We start from the raw sequence: 22,965 nt of genomic DNA on the forward strand, positions 1-22,965 counted from the left end.
TGAGTATTTACATCCTTTAGAATGCCCAACTCCAACGCTAAATTTCGTTGTAACCATAGAGGTGGTCAGGAAGCTGGCAGGCGGGAGCTGGTTTCCAGGTCTTTGCAGAGTGCTCAGCATTGCCTGGAGGACCAGGATTTTGGAACTGCATATGCTCACTATCTCCTGGTACTAAATCTAGCTCCTGAGTTAAAAACTAGTGTCAAAGTAAGTGCTCTTTGAATTGCTTGAAACAATTTTATTTACTGTATTCTTCTTGAGGCTTTGTGACATGTTTTATGCTAGTGATTTGTTGTATATAACTGATTTTCCTATTCAGTCTTCAAACTAAAAGCAGAAAGCAGTAATAATGGAGACAGCCAGTAATGTGTTTAATAAGCTCTGTATGCCTATGGGAAGGGAATTGATACACTTTTAGTCTCTGTGTGTCAACTAAGTTTAATAAAAATAGAGCCTTGTTAGTATTGGCATGTAGTACAGCATGCATTAATATGCACGCGGGCTCTCAGTGTACGCCGCTGGGTGGTGGTGCTCTGTGTGGCTATCTGGGAGCTTTTTCTGCTTCTTCATGTGAGCCAGCTAACTTGGGGTGATGGCAAACAATTGTATGCTGCTGCTTAGGGAAATGACGGTGTCCAGGTGCAAGTCAGGATACCCCTAGATGTTTTCAGGGCTCAGTTCCCTAATTCTGGTAACTCCTAGCAAATCAGTGATGTATGTTTTATTTTCTAGGAAACATTTCAGTTTACTCTCTTTAAATGGGCAGAAGAGCTAGATTCTCTGTCACGGATTCAAGATCTGTTTAACTGTTACGAACAAGCACTTGAACTGTATCCGAATGATGAAGTGATATGTAATAGTATGGGAGAACATCTTTTCAGGTTTGTAGTAATGTATATTCGGTTTCTGTAAAGTTCGCCTTTAGTACTGTATGTTAATAAACAAGGCCAAATTCAGCAGAACATGTAAAATGTGCTTAAAAGTAAATGCAGGCATATGATTAATGCTGTATGTTGTATACTGTTGAACTTCAGATGTTTACCAGCTTAGAGTAGCCAATGCTAAAATAAATGTTGGTAGTCACAGGAAAAGGAAGAAAAAAAAAAGTCAAAGCGCTGCCTTCAAATATTTTCTAACTATTTATTAAGGAATTGCTAAACAAAAAGAGACCAAAATTGCTCATTGTGTTGACTGTTGTTGTGGTTAACCTAGAATTTTTGAAGAACTTCCTTTCTTTCCTGTTACATCCCTGAAAACTGCTGCCTTTGAATACTGTCTTTTAATTCTGGCCCTTCCTGAGGTTACAAGGACTGCTGGGTGAAAAACTGGCTGGATGGCCAAGCCCAGAGACTTGTGGTCCATGGAGGTAAATCTGGTTGGCAGCCAGTCACAAGTGGTGTCCCCCGGGGCTCAGTACTGGAACCACTTCTGTTTAACATCTTTATCAATGATTTGGATGAGGGGATGGAGTGCGCCCTTAGTAAGTTTGCAGATGACACCAAGCTGGGTGGAAGTGTCGATCTGCTTGAGGGCAGGGAAGCTCTACAGAGGGATCTGGATAGGCTGGATCGCTGGGTCAAGGCCAATTCCATGAGTTTCAGTAAGGCCAAAGGCCAGATCCTGCACTTCGGCCACAACAACCACCCCATGCAGCGTTACAGGCTTGGGGAGGAGTGGCTGGAAATCTGCCTGGCAGAGAGGGACCTGGGGGTGTTGGTTGACAGCCGGCTGAACATGAGCCAGCAGTGTGCCCAGGTGGCCAAGAAGACCAATGGCATCCTGGCCTGTATCAGCAATAGTGTGGCCAGCAGGAGCAGGGAGGTGATCGTGCCCCTGTACTCGGCACTGGTGAGGCCGCACCTCGAATACTGTGTCCAGTTTTGGGGCCCTCACTACAAGAAGGACATTGAGGTGCTGGAGGGGGTACAGAGGCGGGCTACCAAGCTAGTGAAGGGTTTGGAGCATGTCCTGTATGAGGAATGGCTGAGGGATCTGAGGCTGTTTAGCCTGCAGAAAAGGAGGCTGAGAGGAGACTTTATTGCTCTCTACAAGTACCTGAAAGGAGGTTGTAGTGAGGTGGGGGTCGGTCTGTTCTCCCTAGTAACAAGTGATAGAACAAGGGGAAATGGCCTTAAGCTGCGCCAGGGGAGGTTCAGGCTGGATGTTAGGAAGAATTTCTTTACTGAAAGGGTTGTCAGACATTGGAGCAGCCTGCCCAGGGAGGTGGTGGAGTCACCATCCCTGGAGGTGTTTAAGAGACGGGTAGATGTTGTACTCGGGGACATGGTTTAGTGGTGTTGATAGAGCTAGGACAAAGGTTGGACTCGAAGATCTTGAAGGTCTGTTCCAACCAAAACTGTTCTATGATTCTATATAGACAGACCTTTGAAGGGAAGAAGCTGGTCATGTATATTGTACTGTGTAGGGCTGTTCTTAAATGGTTTGAGCTTATGCTTTTCTTTATTAGTGTAAAGCATTTTTTTCCTCCTTTCTCCAAACAGCCAAAAAGATGGTGCTTTGCTGTTGATTAGGGTTCTGGGGTCATCTAAGACTGAAATTTTAAGGTTGAAATCATAGGTCATGGATCCAAATAGTTTTAAATAGGTTTGCTTTTTGTGATTACTTTGTTTTGAGGAACAGCTCTCTCAGCACTGTATTAAAATGTGTATGTTACTTGCATTTCAGAGATTTGGTGTTTTGTTTTTTGTTTTTTGTTTTTTTTTCAGTGCTGTCTGATGTGATAATATGCTATAGGCATCATAAACACTTGCTTCAGGTTCACAATTTAGTTTCAAAATTGCCACTTAATGCAAGTGCTAGCAGCTCAAAATGTGGCTGTTTTACAGTATGTTCCAGTTAAATACAGTAAAGCAGTTTTGGGGTTCTCTTGACTTGAAAACCTGTGAGACTGGATTGCAGAGTTACTGCTGTCATATTGTTGCAGCAAGTTCTTGTAAAACCTGTTCTAGTGTGTCAAAGGATGTAATAGTGGATGAAGACTGGTGCACCCAGTGGTATTTTTGGACTTCCTTTGCCTTTTAAAGTGATTTGATGTAGAGTTGTAAATCGTCCTTTTTCATGAGGTAATATCAATGTTTCTGAAGATAATCTTTCTAACTAACGCAAAGTATTTCCGTTGTCTTTTAATTGATGCCAGACCTCTTTCCAGACCCACAGATATTTACAGATAACTTGGCAGCTGAACGCATGCTTTCTGTTTATTTGTCATTTGTACTATTAGAATGGGCTTTAGAGATGAAGCAGCTGGATATTTTCATAAAGCAGTGAAGCTTAACCCAGACTTTGCTGACGCAAAGGAGAATTTTTACCGTGTTGCAAACTGGCTTGTGGAACGGTGGCACTTCATCATGCTCAACGATACCAAGAGGAACCTTACCTACCTGAAAGCAATTGAGAGCGCTGTCCGCTCAGGGTGCAAGTCTGTCCTTGATATTGGAACAGGAACAGGAATTTTGAGGTGCATATTTAACATCAACTTAATAGAAACATATTTGTTGTCCAAGAAAACTTGGTTGCCAGGGGAAAAAAAATTACTTTCATGCGTTTATTGAGACAAAGCTTTCAGAAGTCAGTGAGTCTGGAGGTTAGTGTCTAGTAGTATTTTTTGAATACTTTTTAAAAATTATTTGTGGTAGATGCTTTTTGTGCCAATAACTGCTGTGTAAGTTGAATTACTTCTGTTGGTGTTCGAGTTATAATGTCACATGTCCTGTTTTTAAGTACTGAGTCTAGTATAAAGAGTGGATTTAGCATAGCCGGGGGGAGTATCCTTATGCTACTTGCATTTATTTATTTTTTTTTGGTGATAGCAATTTACATTATATCAGTGCTCGCACAAGAGATACTAGTTCACTTAATGACGATTTTTAGACTTGAACTGTTTTCTTAGAAATATGAAGCAGATGCAGAAACAGAACTTAAGAAAACTCAGTATCTTGTCATGCTTTACCTAAAATAATTTAAACTGGAGAGCAAAAGCCTTGATTCTTGTTTTTCAGTATGTTTGCAAAAAAGGCAGGAGCATCTTCTGTCTATGCCTGTGAATTATCAAAAACCATGTATGAACTTGCTTGTGATGTGGTGGCAGCAAATAATATGGAAAGAGAGATCAAACTTCTGCATTTGAAGTCACTTGATATAGAAATTCCGAAGCACATACCTGAAAGGTACGTTGTTATGCTTTGTGATATTATTTTTAATCTGCTCTTAATTTCAAGAAAATAGGAAATACCCTGTGACCTAAACAAAGTAGCTTTGCCTATGATATTACCCACAATGTGAGAAATGTCTTTGTACGTTTGATGTTTTTACAGAGCAGTGCAGGAATGGGAACATGTTCTTTAGATTGTACTAGTTTCTATGGTAGATCAATGATGTCATAAATTAAGAACTTTAGTTCTTTGGTGGGAGCTTTGGGGCATATGCAATTATATTGCAGCAATAGGAAAAGAGAGATTGGATTACTATATCATAAAAGTCATTTTAACACACTTTTATACTTAACAACTCATTCCCTTCTGCAGCCCATGAATAGGGTGGAGGTATGTAATAGGGCCTGCAAAGGGAGACTGTTTCTGGGATGTACCACACCCCTGTGACTCCACAGCAACAGCTCTATTTGTCAGAGATTAGAACTTGCAGATTGTGTGCCTCTTCTGGTCAGAGAGTGAGGGGAAAACCTCCCCTCCCGTCTGTCCCCTAAGGAGAGTGCTACTGTGTTTGGAGGCAAGAAGATGCCACGTGATGTGCATGAGTTCCTGGTTATTTGCATCTGGAGGGCTGATGGTGGCTGCGCTGACTCCAGCTGTGAATGTCAGCACCCTGCCACGGGGGGGATCCGTCGGGCTTTTTGAGCATGGCTTTAGATATTGGAGTAAAATTCAGTTGAAGGGTATTGCAATTTGTCCTGCAAGAATAGGTTGATGTGTTTGTACTGAGCTTCTTGTTTGTGTATACACATCTGCCCACCTGTCTGTATAGCAGAGATCCATGTGCTTTGGAAAATTAAGTAGCTTGTTTTTCTGAAATTAAGTGGTCTTCTAAAGCATAGTAAGAGCTACTGGGACAAATCAGCAGCTTGGAATTACTCTTGGCCAATTAGAATTTGATCAGCATTACAGCTTTCAGTATATGTGATCTAGGCTTTTACGTTACCCTGCTCCTCCTTGCTCACTATCCCATTCAGCAGAGGTTCTTCAGGAGGATCTGTACATTTTTACCAGGTAGAAATCTCGGGATTTCTAGGACTGATTTATCACTTCAGCTCACTGCTACTAGGGATGCAGATTAAATGTGGGAAGGAAATATCCATTTTACTTTTAATGATGAGTTATTGGATGTCACCTGTCAGCAATAAAATGTTACTGTTCTGGAAATGTCTTGTCTTATCATGCTGTATGTTTTTTGGTTTAAATCTAAAGGATTTAGGATTTTAGGGTCCATTAGTCTGTGTAATTTTATTGTGCTTTTTAGGTTTGTTGGGATTTTTTGTTCCTTTTTAACACACACTGATGCATTCTCTTGCACAAGATTCAGACGAAATACATATTCTGCAGTATCACTGGCTGTGTGCCCAGGCTGAAACATCTTCCTGTTTTGGCTAGATTCTTCCCACATAATTTATTTATTAATGCTGAACAAGAAGCTTTATGGTAAACTCTTGCTCAATATTTGTTCTCTTTAATAACTTCTGACAACAACTCAAAACACATCGTTTGTTGGAAGAATTGAACTACCTATCTTGTATTGAAACTTCAGAACACTGGTAAAAGTTTTGCTCTGAGCTCATGTTGGTACGGTGTCTTTTTTTCTTTAAAAGAATGATTAAAAGGTCGTGTTGTTATACGTCATATTTCATGGTGTTCTTTTCCTTATCTAGAGTTTCCTTGGTTGTCACAGAAACGGTTGATGCTGGTTTATTTGGAGAAGGAATTGTGGAGAGCTTGATACATGCCTGGGAACATCTTCTTTTACAACCAAAGGTAGGTGATATGGGTACATATGTATAAATGGGATTCCCGTTTTGTTTGGTATATATTTGTGTGTGCGCGCACGTGTGCATGCATTCAGACATGTGAATAAGGAACAACTGTCTTGTAAACATTTCATATCTATTGATGTTTTAAAAATGGGTGATTTGGGTTCTATGAGTTTGATTTTGGTGAAAGGCAAGGAGGCAATTGCATACGTTGTACTTCTGTGAGCTCATGTTCTGAGTAGACAGGTCCTTGCAACATGTGTTTCCCTGATGTAACTTTCCATCATACAGAGATGGTTCACTCTTGAACAAACTCTTGTTTGTTCCTTTTTTTTCTTCCTTTTTTTCCCCCTGCTTTATAAGTAACACCAAAGGAATTTGTGTTTATCTTAAAGGCACAATTTTCCTGCAAGTTTGATTACAACCTAGTAATTTTGAGGTACAACTAGTAGCAGAAAGTCATGTTAGTCTACGCAGAAAATGATGAATTATGGTAGAATTATTTCTAATCATAACACTAAGGAACAGTCAATTAATTTGGTAAATATGCTATATGCTTATGCTCTTTATTTTTGCTAACTTCGAACTCTTTTGGAAGACTGAACAATTCTACTTGGGCTCAGATTTTATTTTATTTTGCATTTTAGCTAGCATACATTAAGCAAAGTAATATGACAAGTTATCTGGCTGAAAGCTTTTCTGTTGTATTGAACTGAAACTGATGACCTCTAGTGTTATGTATAGGAATGATGCATAAGGGAAAGGTCCTCAAATGTTTCAATATATTCTAACAGAAAACAAATTAAAAACCACTTAGAATTACACAGAGGAAGTATTAAACTGAAAAGTAAAGCTGATGTGTGGATATTATTGAAACACAGTATTTAAGAAACTCCTTCAACGGTCAACTGGAATGACATTGACCAGAAACTTTACTGATGTTTTGACAGTAATCTTGAATGGCTCACTAATGTGTAACCTACGCTTTACAGTAATGGTAGAAATAGGTCACTGTATCATTGCATATTGTTATTCATGTTTTCACAGCCTAAAAATCAAGATGTCAGTAATGGAGACTATGGCAGAGTTATTCCTGCAAGTGCCACAATATTTGGGATGGCAGTGGAATGCAAAGAGATACGTAGACATCACAGGTATGTTTAAACTCTAGCACAGTTTGATCCCATATTTTTTTATTTGGGCAGAGACACCGATGGTTTTTATTGAGGATTTGTCATTTACTGTTATCTTTATTTTTTTGAACGGCTGATTATCTGTTTCACTAAACAGATTTCTGCTGTCACCCTACCCACCCCTTTTACAGGCTCTCCACCCCCCGCCCCCCCCCCCTTCGTGGTTCAGACTTTCTGGATCACTTCATCAGAAACTTGATTTTCAGTTATGCTGAAATACATACCTTTAACACATACTAAAGAAATGTAATTCCTTAGTAGTAAAATTAAGTCTCAATTTCTGTATTGGAGGTTCTTAGATTAACACTTGGCCTTTATCCTTATTTTACCCTCTCTGTAATCTGCTCCATACCTCCCTGCTGGATCTAACCCTTTCAGAAGATGAGACAGGATTTTGTAAAGCCTAAGTGTTACTAACCCCCACCTAGCATCATCTTTCTGAATATGTGCCTTGCTTAATTCTGAACTAGCATACAGTAGAGTTTTCTTTGCTGAGACCAGTTCTGACTGTGTATCAATTACTTTCATATTCATTTCTATTCTCATCTTCTAGAACAGTATCACTGTGTGGAGACAGCCTCTGTCTGGGAGGTTTGGCCTTCGTATATTTTGTTTAGGATTAATGTTTTTGTGGATTAAAGAAAACACAAACTGTTACAGGAGCTTCAGTGTACTGGATGGAAAATAGCCAGGCTGCATCAGTGATTTTTCTAATGCAGCAGACCTGGACAGTGGCCAGAAAGAGACAGAAGTTCCCACAGTAGACGGTCATAGAAGAACTTTCTTTTAGGCAAAGTTAATTCTTTACAAAATTGAAACAGGATGGAAGTTAATGTACCGTAACTCTGGATTAATTAACAGTCTGTTCTAATAGTATAGCTTAAGGTCAGGTGTCTAGCAGGACTGAAATGATTGCCACAAATCAGTTATATGCTGTAGAAAGGAAAATGTCACTTTCAAACTTCCTGCCTTTATAGTCCGAGGTCCCTTTTTGCTCCAGTAAGAATACCTGTCTCAAGTCTGTTTTAAGAAGTGTAAGGTAAGCTTTGTGTAAATCACTTGCCTATTCTCAGATTTAAACTATACAGATCTCTTTGAATTATTCTGATGTGTATGTCTCCGCATTTCCTTAAGTGTTTTCATGATTTACAGCAAGACTTTGGGTTTCGGATGGGTTTTTCTGAGCAGGATGCCTAATGAAATGGCAGTGTGAAAGTATCTCTTTCTCATGCTTTTTATATCGTTTAGCACAGTTTCTGTCTTGTACAACGAATAAAACTTTTCTTTGAGCTTTTCTTCATAATTTAATTTTTTTGAGTTGTTCTAAGTAGATATAGGGCCCAGAAATCTATGAATATCTGAGGGTTTTTTTCTGAAGTACACTTAAAAGTGTGTTTAATCTGTCATCAAACACTGATTCATCTTGCTGAGGGAGGGAATCACTTTTCACTCCAAGTGTTGATAATCTTGCATATCACAGTCATCTATCTGTGTTTGATCTGATCTTCTGCTTTGTATTCTATCCTTTTGTTTTAGCGATTTTCAGTTATGCTGTGTTTCTTGTGCTCTGGTTGGTTTGTTTTTTGTTTTTTTTTTTCCCTGAGGATACAGTGGCATTCTAGACAACCATACCAGTTCTATTGTAATTCTATTTTTGGTGCACTTAAGCCAACTTTACAAAAAGTGTTTTGCTGTTACCCTTTATTGTAGCTTTATTACTTGATGTTTTAGTGATAATTGTAATGTTTCTTTACTATAGCTGGTGCTGCTTTTACCCATTGCTTGTGTTCACTAGAATGACTGTAGGGCCTGACTCTACTGTGGTGTTACGTTTTTGGTTTTGGTTTTTTTTTTATGGTTAACTTTAATTTTCTCCTGAAGTCATTGCTCTCTCTTTGAAGTGGTTGTTTCACATTCATGTGAAGTGTATTTACTTCCCAAAGAATAAATGAACTGGCAAACTTGCGAGAAGACTTGAGTTCTACTAATGATAAATTTAGATTTCCACAAAACTTGTAAGATACCAGAGTATACTACATATTGCTTTTCAGATTTGAACTAGGTATCTTTCAAAACTCATATGTAATGGTAAAACAATATTCTGAAGAACATTTATATGCACTAATGTAGCAGATCTGTTTAGTAATTTGGAATAAAATGTGCCAGAATATGTGTGAATTTACTAATTTAAGTCACTAAGAATTACAGGTTTCGGGGGGGGGTTAATTTTAATTTTTAGTCAGTTAAGCCCCAGAAAGAGAGGTAATAAAGTGGCTCTTCTTCTGTGCTTCTGTGTTGAAGCCAGAAGGGTTCGTGATAATATAACCTGCTGACCTCTTCCACAATATAGGCATCGTACAATATCTGTTCCATTTTAGTTGTAGTATTTAAAAATCATAAATGGATTCAATTTCAAATGAAGAATACTTTCTCATCCTTGTTGCTAAAATATCTAAGTTATGTCACTGAGCAAGTGAGAAAATTGTAATTGTTGATAATGCTGCTGTATTTTTTTAGTACTTACTGTGAAGTATTTACTACTTTGTGCTTTCTGTATGCCATGTATACATTTATTGCTAGGGAAGCTGCTCCAAAGATGGGGTCAGATTCATTTTTGTATTTTAGCTATGCATAATGGTCAAAATATATTTGCCTGAGAATTGAGGTTGTGACAAAAGGCAACTTAATCAATTCTGTGATTGGGAACTTCAAGGAGATGGCCGTATCTGATGAGAATGACTAGACAGGCTGTCTGACAGCATACTTAGTTGTAGGGATATCTTTTGCAGGGAGGGGAGGTTCCTGAGAAAGTGATTCAGAATGAAAAGTAGTTCTAGAAATAGAAATTCAACTGGTTGTCATTTGAACTTCTGAGTGCTAATCTCACTACAAGAATGTACATTTGCTTGATAGCTGTCACTTATATGGGAAGCACTAAGTCCTTCAAGACAAATGTAATTGTTCAGAATAATCTAAAGTGTAGTTTGTGCAAGACTCATCTCATGAACCTTCCTGACTTATACTTTAAAAATGAAATTATTATCTTTAAGTTCTCAAACCTAAGAGATTGAGAGTGTATGTAAGTAATTGTTTTAAAGCAGTTATAGCTTGCTTTCTTCTCTGATTCTTTCTTCTTTGAAGCTTTTCATGTAAGGTTGTTTCTAGAAACCTAATTGCTCCTCCATATTACAAGAGAGGATATGTGTATTGAGTTGTCACAGCCTTTTACACCAAGAAATCAATGCTGATACTTTCTTTACTTTCTACGTAACTATGAAAAATGCCTTACTCTGCATAGATTGTGCTTGATAAATATATAAAGGTACAGCAAAACGAAAGCTTTATGTCAAAGAGACTCTAAAAATGCGTTTTCCTATTGCATGTCAATCTCTCTTTGTTCTGACTATTCTGTTCACCTGAAACACCTTCATTATCTGTCTAATGCAGCAGCAGAAGAAAAGCTATATTTGTTCTTACTGTCACAGGGTATATTCTTCTTTTTAGTCCTCTGTCAAGACTCAAGAGTTGTACTTAAGGGAGCAAAAGTCTGTGGCCTTTGACAAAGGACGTACTGGCGTTTTTCTCAGTTTCTGGTGACAGCATTCAGTTCTGATTCTTGAAAGTGATGTGCATTTTCTGTGCTTTAGAGCTGCTCTGAACATAAAAAACCCACACGGAATTGTTTTATTATTTTTTAGTTTTTCTATTCTTATACTCTGTGCATTTAAAAATGCTTAGCTGGCCTGGGAAGAATTTCCTTCAGGTTTTTTGGTCGAATTATTTGAACTTTCATTTCTTCCCTTTTTTCCTTTACTCCCAGAGTGGGAACACAAGAATTGGCTGGTGTGCACTTGTCAAATTCAGTGCAGTTCTTTAGTCCAACATACGCTTCTTCTGGTTCAGAGGAAACTGTCGAACCTTACACCACCGAGAAGCTCAGTCGTATTCCTGGAGGTTATATACCTCTGACAGAACCCTGCCAAGTAATGACAGTGGATTTCAACAATCTGCAGGTGATGATTTTTTTTTTTTACACCCTTTATAAGTAATCTGTTTGTGAATAATGAGAGCTCCATATCTTATTTGCTTTCCGGGTTCAATTTTGGAACAGTTCACAAGTGCAAAGTTGGCAGGGCTGCACTGAAGTCTTCTGTTAGCTTTCATACTTGTCTCGTTGTGTGGTGATGTGATTCATCAGGTGACAGTCTATGAGTTTTTGAAGGTGGAGTTTTTTGTTTGGCATAGTTAAAGGAACTAAACTAACTAGCTCACCATAGGATCAAACAACCGCCAGCCTTAGTACAGGGAGGGGCAGGAAGAATACAATAGATCCATCTTAAATGATTTATGCAGTTGTGGAGGTGACTTAGTTTATTTCTCTGAAGTTAAGCATCTTCAAGAAACTCTTGAAGACAAAAGAGAAAGGATGTATTTTACATCTGGCCTAAAAATTTCTGTAAGTGTTGATGGGTAAGTATAAAAGAGGGGAGATGAAGAAGTTATCTGATCCTGTTCAACCAGTTTGATTCCGCCCTTTAGCTCCTTTGGTATCTTACGATATTTCTTTAATATGGCATTCTAAAATATGGTAGCATTTTTTTTTTATTATTTTGCACAAAATACGTTTATATGTGTATACTAAGTAGGCCTGAACTATTAAGGCAAGGACCCAGCCACTTGCAGCTGAGCATGCTAAAAAGATGATGCATCTGATCTCTGGTGTGTTTCTTGCTCATTGACCTGTGGTGAGGAGTTAGCATTGAGTCAAAGATTAAAATAGATTCTGTTTATATAAATGAAATTATTCTTGGTTACTGCTTGGCCAGGGATCATAGTGTTTCTGAATCAATAGCTTTTCCTAGGTGGTTTGTCTGACATTCTGAGATGGAAAATGAAGTAAGACAAGACTCTTCACTATGCTGCAGGGACTGATCTCACTGTGCCCTAATGTTGCTTCTGCTTCTAGCATCAGTAAGAAACTGTTACTCTCATCTGAGCCTGTTCTTAAGCATCTGCCTGCAGGCAGACATGTAAAGATAATCTTAAGGAGTGAAGAACAATGTTACTCTTTAGACTGTGTTTCAGAACTGCTCCTTTGAAGTTTCAGTTAGACTAATGGAATGTTCCTGTCATGAAATGGTAAAATATCCTAAGTAAAGGTGAAGGGAAGAAATGCAAATAATTTATTTGGAATTATTGGTTACTGTTTGTTGTTACTTTGTTACTGGGCAAATATGGCAGTTCCGAACACTGGAAGGTTATGTTCAACCTGGGTTTTTTTGTTTGGGTGCTGAGTTTTTTTTTGTCATGGCTACACCTGATGTTCAGTCAGTGCAGCTAAAAAAATAAAAAAGATTGTCTGTGCTCTTGTTGGAGTAAAAACCCATGCTATACTTACAAACGGTAGCAGATTGACCTACTAAAGATTGAAATTCAGATAAGAAATCACTTAGCAGTAATAAGGTAACTTTTTTAAATTACCCATTTTCTAAACCTGTATTTCAAAGAGTGAGAGGAATGTTGCGTTTATTCTGCTTGTACTAACTATCCAGCCCTAAATTGACAGAACTGAGGAAAAGACTTAAAATACAGTACAACCATGGTTCTCAAACTGAGTTGTAGGAGGCTTCAAAGACATCAGTACAGATCTGAGAAATAATAAGTCAATTTTGTAGGAGAAAAAAAAAGCGGCAGCTGATTTATGCTGAGTACTTTATTACTGCTATTATTATTAGCAGCAGCTCAGTTCCTCTGAGGCAGGGGAATGAGATCTGGCTATAATTACAGGCTGCAGACACTTGCACCTAGCCAGGTACTACCTGTGTGCAAGTTTGCTGGCAGCAGATCAGTGCCACTGGGAGTGGAAGTGAGTGTTTACCTCAGCAGCCAGTAATTAAAGCTCAGTCTCACTTTCAGGCCCTAAAGGAACTGTGCTTTTGCCAACATTTGCAGATACTGGTTCTGTCTAATTTTCATGAGAAGTCACTGTGTGGAATGTTTGAGAAATTCCAGGTGAAGACATAGGAAATTTGATAACTGCATTCTTTCTGTAGTTTGTCCTTCTATTTGTGATTGTATTTCTATTTACTTTTTTTTTTAATGCAAGTTATCCTTTTCTCATTCAGAGAGGATATATGTGGCATAGGATAATTTTGGTTTTTTCTACTGCCTGTTCCTGCATCGTTGCTTTATTTTCTTTGTTGTCATTTTAACTCCAGTAGCTGATAAATCGCCATCCTGATGTGCTAGAGCTATTTGAGTCTGTAATTGTCATAAATAATATAAAAATGTTTATGCAGTGGACAAATGTGAGGAATAAATATGAGATAAGCAGCATGGTGGAGAGCAGGGAAAGCTGAAATAACTGCCTTCAAGTGGGTTTTTAAGTGTTGTGTGCCACAAGATAGGGCTGTAACACTAAAGTTACTAGAACCAGTGGATGAGAACCTTGGGCCTGTTGCTTTTGAGGATAATCGGGAAGAATATTTTTAACATCAGCTACACTTCTAAACAGCTGTAACTTCCCAGAAATGGAGAAACAGATGAACACTTGTGGTGTTGCTGTCTTGCTTGGAGGGACATACTACCAGCAAAGCTTCAACTTACTAGTTCTTTCCTCTCCAGTTGAGGATGTACAGAAAAAATGACTAGCAGCAAAGCACTTTTATTGACGAGCAACAAGATCTTATTATGAACTTTATTAGCATCCAATAATTTTAATATGTGCATTGTTCAGCTGTCTCTCAATTGTGAGAAGAGGGGTAGACCAAATGGAGAACACAGAATGAGAATAAAGATGGAAAAATAAAAAATGCAGCATGTGAGAGCTACTAATGTTCTGAGTGGAATTTCTCTTTTGCTCTGTGTATTTCAAGTTTGAAACTTAGAGAGGACAAATGTTGACATAAGCAGATCAGGAAGCTGATAAATGTTTAGGAAAGGCTGTTACTAAGCAGAATGGTTGTGACTAAGAGACTTTTTGGTCCCTTGTGCTTGACCTTCTGTTAATCAGTTTATGCTAGAACTAAGACATTAGAGCTGGGCCTCTTGTGTTTGTGAATGTTAGTAGCAGAAGGTAATTACTGAGGAAAATAAATCGTACGTGGAAGAAGACTTAATTCCTGTTAGATATTAAAAACTTTTTAGGAGTATTGGAGAACTTATAACCTAATCCCTTTAGGGGAGTTCTTAGTTCTTCCCAGTAGTGAAACTGTACATGCCTGAGCTTTTACACAAAGCCTGTAGCCCAGGTAGAAGAGAAAATGTCCTCAAAGGTGTTTGACTTAGTGTTTTTTGTAAGGATTTTGCCGAACTTCTGTTTGAGCTAATTCAGTGCTTACACACGGTATTTCTAGAACTGACTGAACACGGGTTTCAAGTGAAGTATGTGCCTAAGCCCTGGCTTGAATCCAGCCCAAAAGACTGGCTCTGTTTTTATTATTTCTCATAAGGCAAGCCCTGCCAGTCTAAAGCCTTTCTTGCAGTTTTCAGTGTTTTTAAAACGTGTACATTCTTAGATGTAGGCATGTTTGCTTTAATGGCTGATGGATGCAGGCAGGTCATGTGGATAATTGCATTTGCATGTGGGAAGACAGTTCCTATGCTAGTGAGTACTAATGATGATAATTGCTATTGTAGCAGCTTGTTTAATTCAGGTATCTGTTGGATGCTGTCATGGATTGATGCAGAAATTAGGGTGACTTAGTCTAATAAAAACTAATTATTTTTTTTATTAGTGCAAAGAAACTCTTACACTTTTTTCTGTCTTTCCACTTTGGCCAGGAGCTGAAAAGCCTTGCAGGTAGAAAGCCCTGGAAGCTCAACCTGCCAGTCACTGAAGGAGGAATACTAGATGCTATTGTGGTGTGGTTTGTACTACAGCTTGATGAGGAGCACGCTCTATCTACAAGTCCTAGTGAGGAAACTTGCTGGGAACAGGCAGTCTATCCTGTGCAGGGCCTCCTTGGTAAGTCCTCTGGATTTTCTTGTTACAGTACATCAACTTGGTTTCATTTTGGTTTTGAGCTAGTTAGGTTACCTCAGAGATTAGGAAGTTGCAGCAAATAGATTTAGAAGTTCAACATCAAGTAGCTGTGAGGTCGTTCCTGATCATGTTTGTGGACAGTAGTGCACAGTCCCTGCATCAGGGTTTGTTTATGGGACTCTGCTGTGAAGTAGATAAGGGACCTGCTTAAGGTCTGGGAGAATGCTTTTCATGAAGTTGTGTGGTGGTTTTGTTTTTTTTTTCTATTCTGAACTAAAAGCATTGTGGAGCAACTCCAAAAAGTGGGGCCACCAACCTGCTCTGCTTAGTCAAAATGTGACTTGTGAAGAGGAGGAAGGTAGGAATTGCTAGCTGCTACTGCCACAAAACCAAAACTAAATATTCCCACCTACCCCTCACCCCCATTTGGACTCAGTTTCAGTACTGTTCCCAACACACACACGGTGGCAGTGTCATTTTCAGCAGACTCTACTTTCCGTTTTCCATTCTCCTGTTTCATAGAATCTTAGAGTATCTTGGGTTGGAAAGGACCCGTAAGGACCATGGAGTCCCAACTGCGTGCTCCTCACAGGGCTACCTGAAACCAAATCATATGACTTAAGAGCCTTGTCCAGATGCTCCTTGAACTCTGACAGATTTGGTGCTGTGGCCGCTTCCCTGGGGTGACTGACCACCCTCTCAGTGAAGAACCTTTTCCTAATGTCCAGTCTGAACTTTCCCTGACGCAGCTTCATACTGTGTCCTTGTATCCTATCGCTGGTCACCAGAGAGAGGAGATCAGCAGCTCCTCCTCTGCTGCCCACGTCTCCCAGACCCAAGGAAGTTGTAGACTATGACGAGGTCACCTCTCAGCCTTCTGTTCTCCAAGCTGAACAAGCCAAGTGACCTCAGCTGCTCCTCGCAAGTCTTGCCCTCGAGGCCTTTTACCATCTTGGTCACCCTCCTCTGGGCACACTCTGATAGTTTGATGTCCTTCTTACATTGCGGTGGCCAAAACTGCACGCAGTAGTCAAGGTGGGGACGCACCAGTGTAGAGTGGGACAATTGCCTCCCTCGACCCAGCTAGCTATGCTGTGCTTCGTGCACCCCAGGACTTCGCTGGCCCTTTTTGCTGTCAGGGCACACTGGTGACTCATGCTCAATTTGTCATCCACCCAAACCCCCAGCTCTCTTTCTGTGGGGCTGCTCTTCAGCCTCATGTCCCCCAAACTGTACATATAACCAGGATTACCCTGTCCCAGGTGGAGAATCTGGCTCTTGCTAAATTTCATGTGGATGGTAATTGTCCAGCTTTCTAGTCTATCGAGGTCTCCCTGTAAGGCCTCTCTACCCTCGGGGTAGTCCACAGCTCCTTCCGATTTAGTATCGATAGACAGTAGGGGCAGCTGTGCCACAGACTGGTTCAACTGAAAGTGTAGGGAAGGGAAGAGACTCTTTTAGCCTGCATTGCCATTGAAAGAAATGTTTGTCAAACTGTAGCACTTTCGTTTTGAAATTCTGGTCTGTATCAGTGGATTTACTTTGTTAGAACATACACAAGAGAGTATCCAAAGACCATCTTGAGCTGTACACCATAAATGTTCCAGTAAAATTTATTTTGAATTAATTACCCTTTCTAAACTGTAGCTATTGTTTTCCCTGTAACTACAAATTTACTTCTGTCTACAGGAGGTATTAACATGTAAATATTTAATATTTAGCCTTTTAAAGCAAAAGCAATTTATTTAACAGTATGTTTTTGTTCCACTCTGGCATTAACAGAACACATAAAGGAATATCTGTTTATCTTAGGCTTATTTTGAAAATAAAAGGATTTTGCCTAGTGTGGGACAGTTTAAGGCAAATGTTAACACACGACCGCAGGTTTCAGCTTGTGGGCTACAGACAGACTAGAACAATTCTCATGCACACTAGTAACAACTAATGAAGAAATGGGAGAATGCTTCTTTTTTTTTCTAATGCTCTGTGTAGCTGCTTCACTGATGTTTGCTGTAAAGTAACTGACGTGACTTTTCTTGTGCCGTTTTGTCAAGATTATTCTGTGAAGACTGGAGATACTGTGATGATGGAAGTTTGCTGCCAAGACTGCTACTTGAAGATCCAGAAGATTTCTTTTTTGACTTCAGAGTGTGGGATGGACTTCAGTGACAGAGGCGACACGCTGAGTTTGGGCAATGAGGCTGAATTGTGTAATGCTCTGGCTCTTCTTCAGACAACTAGCAAACAGGATGGCAACGGTCACATATGTGTGTTGGAATCCACAGAAATGGCCCTGCTGAACAGCGTCCCATACCATGAGTGCTTTAAAGCTGCCATGGGCAAAGTGCTGTTGTCGTTAAATCCCAGTAAGGACTTGCAGTCCATGGATGTTGATGGACATGGCAGTGGGGTGAACCTCCAAGAGAGTCAAAAGAAGAGCTCTCTAGATGTGGGTCCTGATCCTTTGTACATTTTAGATGTATCTGAAGGCTTCTCCATCCTGCCAATTATAGCTGGCAAACTTGGACCGGTTAGAGCCTACAGTTCTATTGAGAAAGAACAGCATCAGGCAGCGCTTAATCTAATTTCAGAAGCAAACCATTTCCCAAAGGAAACATTAGAGTTCTGGCTCAGCCACTTAGAAGATGAAAGTGCGGTGCTACAGAGACCCAAATCAGACAAATTGTGGAGTATTATCATCTTGGATGTTGTAGAGACATCTGGTTTAATCCAGCAGGAGGTGATGGAAAAGGCTGCAATATCCAGGTACAGTATAAATGGACAAAAGTATGCTTAGGAATCTGTAATAATCTGAAAACTTTTGAAAATATTCTTCTAACTACAAAATTACTGTCATCTTGGTTCTGTAGAGCAGGAAAAGCTTGTTTTCTGAACGGATTGAACATCCCAAAGTGTTTCTGGTACACTCATTGTATACATGTATCTTTTTTTTAAAAAAGTGGAGATTTCATTTTCATGGACTTCTTTCTATTTTGTATGCGAGAATATGAATAGATGTTCTTATTGCTTGGTCTGTCAGAAGTTCCCAGGTTAGCCAGCATCTTAGTAATAACTGAGGTAGCTTTTAGCACAAGGTTGGAAAAGCCCAGACTCCTGTACGTGACAAACAGGTGCTGCTAAAAGATGAACACATGGTGTTAGAACAGTCAGGGGGGCTGCAACAAAGCTAGCTGTTACCCACGGCAGGAGGAGTGGGAAGGAAGAGCACAGCAAGACAAACAAAATAATGGAAATAAGTAGGGGGAAAAAAAAGTAAATGTGAAATGGGTTTATCACCTTTTGTGGTGCTAGAGAATCTTCTCTGTTCCTCTTCATGCTTAGTGATGGCAGAATATTCCAGACGATTTATGTTCATTACCTTTTCTAAGTTTTGAATAATCTTTGGATGACTTGAAAGATCTTTTTTGCTGTAAGAACCAATGGGGAAATGACTCTGAGTGTTGTCATAGGTGGACTCAAATCTATTGGCGTGAAAATACATCCAATAGCTCATTACTTAGCTACTGAATTCCTACGAAGAGAGACCTGCTATAGGAAAAGGAAACCTAAAATAATCTGTGTGGAATTGGAGGTGTTTGATACTGTGCCAAATGAAAGCTGCTATTGAGTTGCTGCTGTCAGCAGTGCAATACTCTGTAGCAAAAGACCAAGCAAGGCTCAGGTGTTTATTTAGGAAAAAATGCTGTCTCCTGTATTGCTGTCAACTTTAGTTAAACACTTAAAGCAGGGTGACTGAAATTCCCACAGGGTTTTGTTTCCCTATTGGGGTGCTGCCTCCTTAACCAGTGCCCCCCAACGGTGTGTACTTCCTGACTTCCAGTTTTATTAAGCATTTCTGCAGTCCTTCAGTATTAGATGCAATGAATAAATACCCCTCTCTTCGTCTTGAAATATCACCATTTCCAGTACTGACACTAAGAAAAGATTACTTAGTTCCATAGTTTTAGTGCTATGTGATGTGTTTTCCTATGATTCAGCTGTCAAATGGGATTGAACTCAAAATGCTTATCAGCACTTGAATTCAGAGGAAGAACTAGTGTGCCTTTCTTAAATGTAGTTAATGTTCTTTCGTTACTGTTGAAAGATATGCTGTAGAGGTGAAATCTCTCTCATTTGACAGATGTTTACTTCACAGTGGAGGGAAGATTTTCCCACAGTACGTGTTGGTATATGGGATGCTTGTAGAATCGGAGTCTCTGTTGCTGGAGAGTGCTGTTCAAGGAACAGAACCAACTCTTGGGTTTAATATAGCCCCTTTTATCAACCAGTTCAAGGTATGAAGTTGGTGGGTATCTTCCAGGCATGGTTCCAAAGCCTGCAGCTGTCTAGCTGTTCAATTTTGGTGTAAACTGCAAGAAAGCTGAAGAGCTGAAACTTTTTCATATTGTTGAAGTTATCAAGAGATGTTTATGTGACCAGACAGGGACCTTGAGATAAACTAAAAAGGGTAACATTTGTTTTAGAACTGGTGTGGGAGAGGTTTTGTCCAAGTAATGCAAGATGCAGTGTTACTGTACAAAAGAGTGACTGTGCTGTTACTATCTCCTTCATCACCTTGTATCCCAACAGTCACATTTCAAAAGGGATTAGAATGGAGTATTTAGCATTTTGACTGTCTCTTACAGGCATTACAGTAATTCCTAGAAATTTTTGTCTTATAATTGTCTTTGAACTTTCACTTTTTAATGGCTCTTGATGCCTGAAGTTATGATATACACTCTTAGGTACCTGTTCGTGTGTATTTGGATCTCTCTACATTACCGTGTCTACCCTTGAGCGAGCCAGCAGAGCTTTTAAGGCTGGATCTGATGAACCCTCTGTTGAACAGCTCCAGCAGAGAAGTGAAGGTGAGTTACGTATTCATAAAGTTCGAAGCACACGTAACTCTGCTGTTCTGTAGAGTTGCTCATTAATTGTACACCTTGGCTGAAAATACAGAATTTGCTTGTCTGCAGGTGGATTGAAGTGGTTTGAACTACCTTACATTCCTACTTCTTTGAAAAGGATGTAACTGATTAATATTTTAAATATTTTTTTTAGGTACAAATTTCTAAGTCTGGCCGAGTCACTGCAATTCCCTTCTGGTATCACATACATCTGGATGAAGACCATAGCTTGAATACATCTGATGAGTCCTCACACTGGAAACAAGCTGCAGTTGTTCTCGATGAGCCCATCCAAGTTCAGGTTGGAGATGAACTTGTGCTTGATGTTCAACACCATAAAAGCAATATTAGCATTACAGTTAAACGGTGAAGAATGTCGTGTGTAAACTGATTCGTGCTTAATTACCTATGCATAAATTGACTGTTCATAACATCACTGATGTTAATTTATATTAAAGTTTATATGTTATCTACTGATCAAAAAGGCTATTTTGTTGCTTTAATAGTAGATACTTGGGTTCCGCTGATGGACTAAAGCTTGCGCTGTAAGGGGATCTTGCCGAGCAGTTGGGGAGGTATTGTTGTCACTGCAGCGAAAACCTGATTGCTAGCTATTGTGGTGACGACAACAGGGGGACAGACTTCTTATGTTAGTGTCAAGAAAAAAAGCATCCAGATGCCTGTACCAGAAGCAAACAGCTGTGGCTGTTGAGGATAGAGGCCTTGTTTCTCATCCTGTAGTTCTACTTCTCGGTTGTCAAAAGTGTCCTCCTTAAGTGCAGAGATGTTAGCCTCGCAGCAGGGCCTGTAACGCCATTCCAGCTGCAGTACCACAAGTTAGTGGTGCATGTAGACGTTACAAAAAGCTGTAAAGGAGTGCTGTTGAATAACTCAAGTTGGGTAATGGAAGGTAAAGCTAGTCAACCTCCTAGAATCCCTCAGAGAATCATTTCTGGTAATATATCGGCCTGAAATCTTCTCTGTATGAAAGTGGTTATCAAATATTACATCAGTCACCACAGTACTCCTACATCTCTTCTACAGCATTGCATTTTGGTGTAATGCAGGTAGCAAGTTCCTTCTATTAAATTTATATCCAAGTGGAAGACTAACAAAAGCTTCCAACTCAGCATTGATTCTGCCTCTGTAGAGATGTGAGGAAGACTGTTAGCAAGATACTTCTGTAGCAAAGTTTCTTTATAGTGTGCAGTCCGTTCAATGCAGCAGAGGCATTTCTGTGATCTTTCCTGAGCAGGAGCCTGTATAAAGAGCTGTCCACGAATAATTTTTCTAGAATCTCCCTGCATGCAGGATCCATGTGTACTCGTCCTTGGGTCAAAATGTTTTGAATAAACTGGGAGGGCCTAACTTCAGTGACTGTTAGGGCTGTGGTTGTCCCAGCCCGCAGCTGATCCTGCACCTGACAGAGTGCTGTCACAAAGCTCCTTACAGAGGCGTGGATGAAAGGTCTCCGATTTTCTTTTTTTCTCCAAAAGAGAGGTATTGGCTAAGACAGTTTTCTGAAGATAAAGTAACTGGATACCATGCTTTATCCAAGGGGTACAATGCATAGCAAACTCTAAGTAGCTTTTCATGCTATGTAGAAAACAGCTGTTCTTAAAAAAAAAAAAAACCCACAACACAACCCCCCCCAAAAAAACACAACAAAACAAACAACCCAACCCCTGCCACCCCAAACAAAACCCTGATCCTGAAAATCTAAGTTACTGTCTGGCACAACTCAACCTAGCAGGCGCAATTTTGTAGAGAAGTCTTTAGGTATCTCATGCTGAAAGACCTCCAATAAAAGCAAACCCATGAAATAATAGTGGTTAGGCATATTTATTAAGCTTTTTGGGAATTAAAGACAGCAAAATGAGTAAAAGAAAAATTAAGGACATAGTTTATCCTTACTTAATAAGACTAAGGGCTGAAAATGACCATTACTGAGTTTTCAAGCAGTGTGTTAAAAGTAAGGCAAGAGCAATCTTTAAGATTTCTGACTAAAGCTAGGAGATCAGGCATAAAACAATGGAGGAACAAATATAGTTAATATAAAGATGGACTATTTGCACGTGAATTTTTTTTATATAAATGTGATAGGTCATGCTATGGAATACTATTGTAGTAGTTCTCAAAGGACAGGGTAGGCATCATTGAAAGATTTCTTTTTATTTTGGAAATTCAGTAGGAATCTTTAACGAGAAGGCATGATCCTATAAGCTATTATAATGAAAAAATAATTTTTCTCCCATAAAAAACAAATGCAGCAATACTGTGCACATAGAATAACTGAGTAATAATAAAACAACTTAATAGCTTTCCAGAAGTGCTGTGAAAGAAGCAACCAAGACGCTTAACTAGCTGTTTTCCTATTAAAGTCCCCTTTCTGTACCTTACGTAAGTTTTACACCAAACAGGTTAACTTCCAAGTATTAAAAAAAAATCGTTAATGGGAGGTCTATGAAAAGCTAGAGCACAGTAGCTACGTAGCTTCCAGCAACTCTGATCCTTCAGATATTATTTCTACCCCTGCACCTTTTCACCTGTATACATGGAGAAAATCAGATTATTTCTAAAATGGCTACCATAGGCAGTGAAGTCCCCAGGTGTTGTGAGCTTCTACAAGTTGTTTCCTTTTTGAACGTAGCTGTTACATGGATAAAAAGATACCTGGAGTCAAGGACAAATAAGTAGATTCTAATTCTTCATAAGCTCAAACAGGTATTCTCTTTTCAGTACAAGCCTTAAAATATTGGTGGCACAAACTCTTGTACTGGTTATACTTAAGATCCCCTTCTTCCATGAAGAGGAGAGTTGCATTCATGTCAGTCAGTCACACTCTTGAATTACTGTAGCAGTAAATAAAACTGAAAGAAGGCG

At 39.4% G+C, this 22,965-nt stretch overlaps 1 protein-coding gene across 1 annotated transcript; it reads left to right on the forward strand.

The window, feature by feature from the left end:
• Positions 1-20,504, forward strand: PRMT9 (protein arginine methyltransferase 9). The gene is made up of 12 exons (XM_086463969.1): positions 1-207; positions 733-881; positions 3,242-3,478; positions 4,020-4,187; positions 5,900-6,002; positions 7,046-7,152; positions 11,012-11,204; positions 14,974-15,157; positions 17,230-17,941; positions 19,317-19,470; positions 19,921-20,043; positions 20,237-20,504. Exons 1-12 carry the CDS (start codon positions 22-24, stop codon positions 20,450-20,452), a joined length of 2,532 nt encoding a protein of 843 aa, XP_086320095.1. The 5' UTR covers positions 1-21; the 3' UTR covers positions 20,453-20,504.
• Positions 20,505-22,965: the final 2,461 nt, after the last annotated feature.

Source organism: Leptosomus discolor, chromosome 4 (assembly GCF_034619465.1).
Source record: "Leptosomus discolor isolate bLepDis1 chromosome 4, bLepDis1.hap2, whole genome shotgun sequence".
NCBI classification, from domain to species: domain Eukaryota; kingdom Metazoa; phylum Chordata; class Aves; order Leptosomiformes; family Leptosomidae; genus Leptosomus; species Leptosomus discolor.